The sequence below is a fragment of the Condylura cristata genome, unplaced genomic scaffold (genome assembly GCF_000260355.1).
Source record: "Condylura cristata isolate star-nosed mole 26May11 unplaced genomic scaffold, ConCri1.0 scaffold00015, whole genome shotgun sequence".
NCBI lineage: Eukaryota > Metazoa > Chordata > Mammalia > Eulipotyphla > Talpidae > Condylura > Condylura cristata.
Genome location: NW_004567116.1, coordinates 38,728,687 through 38,736,756, shown reverse-complemented (window position 1 = coordinate 38,736,756; position 8,070 = coordinate 38,728,687). Strand labels below are relative to the sequence as shown.

The following is an 8,070-nucleotide window of genomic DNA, read 5'->3' as shown; positions in this document are numbered from 1 at the left end:
CACCACCATGGAGGCCCTTAAACTGTTAAAAAAAAAAAAAAAAAGCAATTTTTTTTTTAACATTTTCATCTACATCACTGATAACCAGAGAAATGAAGATTTTATGGTTTATTTATTTCTGCATAGAACTGGGTTGTAAGCCTGAGGTGTGGGGGATGAGGGGACTCACCAGAGACACAATAGGGAGCAGAATAGGTGGATTTATTGAAATACATTGCTTAGGGGAGCAGTGAGTGAGACAGGAGAGGTCTGCTGCACCATATGGGTTGTCTCCCTGGCTGGATGGAACTCAGGCTGTGGAAGTGATAGTGCTGAGACTTAACCTCCTACACCACCAGAGAGACCCCCAAGATCAAAGATTTAATAAATAAAGTATCTTGAGTTAATTGTATTGACAAAAATTAGAAGTACTTAATAGCTGGTATGGATGATAGAGAAAAATAGGGAAATTCACACTACTAAAGAGATCATAACAAGTTCTTGGAGGACAAGTTGGTGGCACCTAAATAGTTCAGTTCCTGTATTTCAGGATCCTCATATATATATATATATATATATATATTATATATATGTGTGTATATATATATATATATACACGTATATATATTTAAAGATTTATTTATGCATACAGAGCTGGGGTACAGGCCAGAGGTACAGGGCCAATAAGAGGCTTCACAGAGACAGTGGGGAGCAGAGCAGGCCAACTGATGAAGTACACTGCTGAGGGGAGCAGCAGGCAGGTCAGGAGAGGTCTGCCGCACCATGTGGGTCACCTCCAGGGTGGGGATTGAACTCATGCTAAAGTGGCTTTAGCCTCTTAGTGCTCTGCTTTAACCCACCGCAACACCAGAGAGGGCCCTTTTAAATATATTTTTATACAAGATTTATATATGTTAATTGGGTTTATTACAACATTGTTTTAATCTGGTTATATCTTTTTATCATAAGGACTGTATCTTTTCATACAAATCTTTGACAACAGGAATGAATCTATGTATTAAATTTTGTAAATAAAATGGCAACATTAATCATGAAGGTAGGCAGTTTAGCACTGCTGGAGAAAGAGCACTGAGCCTTAGCATTCTGTACAGCAGGAAAGTATAAGCTTTCAGCCTGGACTTGCTCCAGTTGGATTTCTAATGTCAGCAGCCCAAGGACTTAGTCTAGCCACTTTACCTGAGGTGAGTGGGAGGAATATCTTATTACTCATCTAGTAAAACACTTTACAGTGCACCTTTGTACTGAACATAGGCCAAATGCCCAGCCAAGGACCTTGCAGGGAAAAGCCAAATTTATGAGTCTTCTAGGCCTAGCCAAGAGGGGCATCCAGCTAAGCAGTCTCTCCATGCATCCCTGGCATCAAGCCTCTCTGCAGCATAAGTTATACTGGCCCACCTCAAATTCCAGTTCCGTGGTTATGGACTGCTGAGACAAGTCTTAAAAAAAGAGAGCACCAATCCTGGTCCTGTGGCTACTTGCAAGTTAATGTTTTTTTGTAAAAAGCTAAAATTTTTTTTATACAATAAATATACTATGTGTTAAGCACCATACTTGGCACTGGCTGCTGTGAGAGAATAAAGCAGAGCACAGCACAGCCTTGCAGACTAACCCTCTATCTGACCACATTTCCTCTGTAAAGGGGAGTCATGGAATGTTGTTAGGGGAATGAATGAAATAATGTAACTCAGGACAGTGACTAGCATACAGTGGTGGTGAGAATAGCTAATTTTACTGAATATTTACTATATGCCACTCTTTCAAAGCTCTTTACCAATATCATTTAACATTCTTTTAAGAACCCTAAAAGGACGGTCAACATTTACTAGGTCTGAGGCCTATGAAGAGGGTACTATAATTGCACTTTCACAGAAAAAAAAAAAACCAAACCATCCTGAGAAATGGATTTGCCCGAAGTCACACAGCTAAGTTAAGTGGCATAAGTGGGAATTTAAAGGCAACATGTCACAGGAACTGTGAATCCAGTTCTAAAATCAGACCACCTGGACTGAATGTGCTATATGTACCAATTACACTGCATTAAGCACTAATTTTTTAAACTAATTTTTATTAGTTACTAATTATATCTAATTCATAGTATGCCTATTAAGTAGATATTATTTGATTTACTTGACCAAATGCAAATACTGAGTGGCAATAGAACCCTCTTTGCACGAATACATTGTTAGCCCCTTGTTGGAGCTAGTGTCCCCCAAAACTTGTTTTCCTCTTTGGCAGGTCTGGAAGTCACTCTTCAAGCTAACTCTCCTCTTTGACTTAAAGCAGGCATGCTTCCCTTCTCTAGCAGCTATCTTCTGAAATTTTCATTCTCCAGAATCTGGGCATCTTTCAGAGCCTGGGCATTTTGTCTAGATGTTGAACTAAGTCCCTAAACCAGAAATGTCTAAGAATAAAAGTTGGTCCAGAAGGATTATAAAAACAAATGAGTCATTTCAGGTTCTCCAGGGAGATGAAACATTTCAAGACAAAACAACAGAGATCAAAATACAGATGAAACAAACAGAAGGCACATTGGCCACCTCTCTTAACCTTTCTAGCAGCTCTAGTTCTAGACATGCCCAATGCATGCTTGAGAGCTTTACCTCATTAAACACATTTACTCCCTAAAAACAGTGAGGACCGGGCCTCCCCCAGCATTAGCACTGGAATGGCCAAAATACTCAGATTTCATTTTTTTTTTCTTTGCAATGTGCCTTTTTAGAATCTACCAATAGTAATTTCCGAGCTCCCAGAGTAGAGGAAAGTGGCTAAAACCTGAAGCTGCCATATCTGTACTAGCCTTAAATAGGAAAATTACCCATTGACCCTTCAGTTGGTCCTGCTAAGTTAATGATTTACACAAAAATCCATTGCTAAAAACTCAGTAAATAAAGACTGAATCAGCAATTGAGTTACCTGAAGCCATCCTGAGTTATATCTGGTTCTGTCACTGGCTAAGTGGACAAACTTGGAAAACTCCCTCCTGGGCCAGATACTTCATCTTTAAAATGAAGATTAGGGCCCTTCCTGGTGGCGCAATGGATTAAAAACCAGCAGTATGAAGCTATCCCCAGCCAGGGAGGTGATCCACATGGGGTAGCAGATCTCTTCTGTCCCGTCTGCTGCACCCCTCAGCAGTATACTTAAGTAGATCTGCCTGTATCTGCTCCCCACTCTGTCTCTGATGAAACCTCTCATGCCCTGCACCTCTACCTGTACCCCAGTTCCTGTATGGATTTTTGTGTAAATAAATCTTCTAAAAAATAAAATGAAGATTAACCCAAAGGTGATATGTTGATTGTGCCAAAATTATTCTGATTCCCAATCAATTGATCTCCCTTTTCATTTCTCCTGCTATCACCTATGTTTCCACAACAGTATTCGGCATTGTTTAATGCTAACTGGGATATTCAAAACTAAGAATACCTAAAATGATTGAAATACTGATATAAACAACTTGGGTAAAACATCAGGGTAAATAAATGAATGCAGTCACAAAAGGGTACATGTCATACAAGATACAGTACTAAGTAGACAAAACTAATCTATGGCATTACAAATCAGATTAGTCATTGCTTCTGGGGAAGAATGACTAAAGAAGGTAAGTGGACTTTCTGGGATGATGAAAATGTTCTTGATACAAGTATAGGTTTCATAGGTGGCTTCATTTTCAAAACGGATCAGCTATACAATTAAGATTATTGTGCTTTATTACATACAATCTTTACCTCAATGTATTAAGAAGTTTTCAGAAAAAAATTATGAAGCTTAACAAGGTAATGTAACATTTGCTGAATAAACATTTGTCAGTCCGATCATATGCATTATTTCCATCTCAAACTCCTAAGAAAGGATTATCCCCATTTTGTAAATCAGAAAATTGTTTAATGAGGTTTAAATAACTCACCTGAAGTCACAGACTAATAAATACAGAAACTAGCACTACTCAGGTTTGTCTGCCTCCTTATGATAGGTTGTCTCAAGGAGAGGGAAAGGTATTTTCAATCTAGAGTCAGGAGACTTGTGTTCTGTTTGACTTCGCTGCCATGTGATCCTGGGAAAGTCCATTTCCTTCTGGGCCTCACTCCAACTCCTATGAAGCTCAAAATTGTTTTGAAACTTTAGTTCTAGCAACCAGATTTTTCTCCTGTCCCTCTTACCAAGATAAGCCATAAGGGTAGACCATGAGCAACAAAAGTCTTTTGACTTTGATGCAAGGATAAACCCTCAACTAGGTCAATGACACAAGAGGCACCAAGATGACAAACCCAGTAGTCTTCTGTTTAAGAGATAAGCCTGACTCATCCCTCAGTGATGTAATGGAAAGGGATGGAGGAGAGATTCGAGTCCTGCCCCCAGCTCTGCCAAGGAGCTGCCTTGTGACCTTGAGTAAACAATTGCCTCTCCTGAGCTGCTAGCCTAGCTTGCTGAAAGGGGATTAGGTTGGGGGGTCCTAAGGTCCTTCAGCTCTAATAGTTTGTCATTTATGAAATCCTGTGCTCTGTTTTCATGAATTGATGAGAAAGACAGTAAACATCTGGAGAAGTTGCCGTTTTCCAGATCTCTAAATGGAGAGACATTATTCACTGCCTATGTGATAGGGGGCAATGTGTATTTGTAAATTGTTTATTCACCATTTTTACTTTTTTTTTTTAAGGTTTATTTATTTATGCATAGAGGAACTGGGGTGAAGGCCAGAGGTGTAAGGAGGGGGCAGTGAAAGGATTCATCAGAGAACACAACAGGCAGATTTACTGAAATGTACTGCTAAGGGGAGCAGTGGGCAAGACAGAAGAGGTCTGCTGTGCTGTGGGTCAGCTCCCTGGCAAGGGATCAAATTCAGGCCTGGTGGTGAAAGGACTGAGTCTTAACTCTTAAGCCACCAAAGAGGATCCCTTTCAACTCTTTATGCTTATGTCACTACCACCCCATGTTGACTAATCCATTAGTTGCTGCTCGCTTATCTTCTCTCAACAAGACACAGCAGTGAGCAATTCTACCAAATCTATCTCCACTGGAAAATTCTTTTTTAAAAGATTTATTTATTTTTACATACAGAACTGGGATACAAGCCAGACGTGCAGGGGCAGTGAGAGGATTCACCAGGACAGAGTGGGGGCAGAACAGGCAGGTTGACAAAGTACACTGCTGAGGGGAGCAGAGGGCAAGACAGGAGAGATCTGCTGGCCATGTAGGTCACCTCCCTGGGTGGGGATCGAACTCATGCCAAAGAGGCTTTGGCTAGCTTCGAAGTGCTACACTTTAACCCACTGCACCACCAGGGAAGGCCCAGTCACAGTCATAACATAAGAGAAGGAGCATGGCTCTGTTCTAATAAGCCTTTATTTATAATCACAGGCATGTGATTGTAGAACCAAAAGGAGGTGGTAGTTGTGAGCTAGCTTGGGTAAAAGACATTGTGAGCCAGTAGGATGAATTGGCCCAGACTGTTTGAACAGGTGAACTAAATCATGGACTGGTAAGCCCTGTTCATTTTGGCTCACCAACTGACCATAAGGTACTAACCTGGACTAATGATTATCTACAACTTCTGTGGGAGAAGGTCAAGAGTGTAACTCCTGGCATAGCTCAACCTAGAATAAATGGCTCTCCTCCACCCTGCCTTGTGGATCTACCCTTTAAATATCTCCTAAATCCTTTTGCAAAACCAGGCTAATTCTGCCGTCCTGCACTGGTACCCTCACGCAGGAGTCTCTAAAGTCTTGCTAAATACAACTACATCTAGAGCTCTCAGGTGAGTAACAGTTGTAATAGTTGTACAGCATTATCAATGTATTAAATACCACTGAATTTTTTGCTTTAAAATGGTTAATTTTGTTGTATGGGAATCTCACCTCAATAAATTTCAGAATACAAAGGCATTTAGGATTTAGTTCACAGAGCTTCTCTTATAAGGTCTTAAGAGTTGACTTCTAAAGGTCTCTTGTTAGGTTAAAGAAGGTAACTTTTGGAAAACACCAAAAGGAGAGAGGAGCTAGATGCCTGGGAAACCAAGGAACAGACAAGGGACTTTCAATCCACTCTGATTTCCTGAGAGGAAAGAGGGGTTAGAAGTGGAGTTCAATTACCTATGACTAATGATTCCATCATTCGTGCCTATGTAGCGAAGCCTCCATAAAAGATCAGAAAAAAGTGGCTTCAAAGAACTATCAGGTTGCTGAACACACGAAGATGCCTTTTCCCCAGCATCTCTTGCCTTGCATCTCTTACATTTTAAATTTGTATTTTTCAGTTACTAACTTTTATAATAAATCAGGGATAAGTAAATGGGTTTCCTGAGTTCAGTGTGTCCATCTAGCAAATTCAGTGAATGTGAGGTGGATATCCTGGGACTCTGATGTATTTTCGTCATAAGCACAGGCAATAATCTGGGGCTTGGGACAGACACCTGAAGTCGGACACCTGGGCACCATGGTGACCTCTGGTCCATAGCTGGTTGGTGGGTTGGAAGCAGGAGTTGCACAGTCTTAGGAGACTGAGCCTTTAACCTGTGGAATCCAACACAAACTCCAGGTATACAGTCAGAATTTGAGTTGAATTTCTCACACCCCAAGCTGGAATCTGGGACTTGCTGGTTGGTGTGGTAAAACCTCAGCACCTAAGACCCCTCTAGAAATAGCTACAGGGCACCACCAACTACCCATGGCCAGACCCTTATTTTATCTAGAGTTTCTTCATAAATAAAGATTTCCACATACACTCCCAAGCCTTCAACCCATAAAATTTATTTATGTTATAACCCTTCACTAAATGACTATGTACCATATTGCTTTAAGGGATGACTTCATCATAATTGGAGAAATACTGAGGGGGAAAAGGTTTTTGTGTCAAAGCACCAAGTAAAGAGAAAACAATCTACTGGATAAAGATATTCCACAGGCGATTTCTCACAAACACACCCCATCATCAGCACATTTTTAATTAGATGGAGGATACGTAGGGCTGTTTCAAAAGAAAGTGTGACAATTGGCAGGTATTCCTTCACAAAAGAGAGGGGTCATTCTAGGATGTGGGGATGAGTATGAGTCTCCTGCTTAACTTTGACCAGCCAAGAAACTTCCCCTTGGCACTCAGTATCACCAGTGCTATTGTGAAAAGACTTGCAATGAGCTAGTTCAGCTTAGACAACAGTTCTTCCAATTCTGGCCGAGCTTTGAACCTTCCTTTGAAGTCTTCTTCAGTGTGCTAGGAAGAAGAAAAAGAAAGTAAGTGGGAACTACAGCACTTACATGCACAGCATCAATAGAGAATCTACCACCCAGTTCTTAGAGGATGACTTAGATTCAGGTAACTTTTATTGATTGTCTACTATGTACCAGATTTAATTAGGTACTGGGGATTCAAAGTTGAATTAAACTTCTTCACTGTCTTAAATGAACTTAAAGTCTGGTGAGAGAAGACAGATATATAAAGACTTAATGTCAAAATGCTACAACTATCACAATAGAATCACTTTAAAAAAGAGAGAGAGAACAAAAATTCTTCATTTACAATATAGGAAACAGGGACTGGAACATTTCATGCCAACATGACCAGCAAATTTTCTCCCTGTACACAGAACTACCTGAAACCCAAGTAACAAGAAGAGATTTTAACTAGCACAGACTCAGAACAAAGGGTGCTGGATGAAACAAATGGCATAGAGGACTTGATATAGCTATCATAATAAGGATCATCTTGGCAAATGGCCCCAGATATTCAGTATTTAGGCTAAAGTTCTTATATTGTCCATGCCAAACTTCCTTTTTTTTTTTTTTTTTTAAGATTTATTTATGGTTATGCATACACTAGCAGGGGTGGGGGGAGGCCAGAGGTGCAGGGGGTGAAAGGATTCACCAGTGACAGAGTGGGGAACAGAACAGGTAGATCTACTGAAATACACTGATAAGGGGAGCAACAAGCAAGAGGGGAGAGGCCTGCTGTGTTATTTGGGTCACCTCCCTGGCCAGGAATCAAACTCGTGCTGCTGCAGTGGCTGTGGATAGTGTCATAGTGTAAGACTTAACCCCCTGTGCCACCAGGGAGACCCTCCTAAACTTCCTCTGACAGGCA

General features: G+C 40.7%; 1 protein-coding gene across 2 annotated transcripts in view; it reads right to left on the bottom strand.

The window, feature by feature from the left end:
* Positions 1-5,248: 5,248 nt before the first annotated feature.
* MRPL48 (mitochondrial ribosomal protein L48) overlaps positions 5,249-8,070 on the bottom strand; it is a 42,656-nt gene continuing 39,834 nt past the window's right edge. For both annotated transcript variants that reach the window (XM_012725069.1, XM_012725070.1), the window contains one exon: positions 5,249-7,203. In XM_012725069.1, coding sequence (XP_012580523.1) covers positions 7,129-7,203 — 75 coding nt within the window. In that variant the 3' untranslated portion in view covers positions 5,249-7,128. The remainder of the gene's footprint in view (positions 7,204-8,070) is intronic.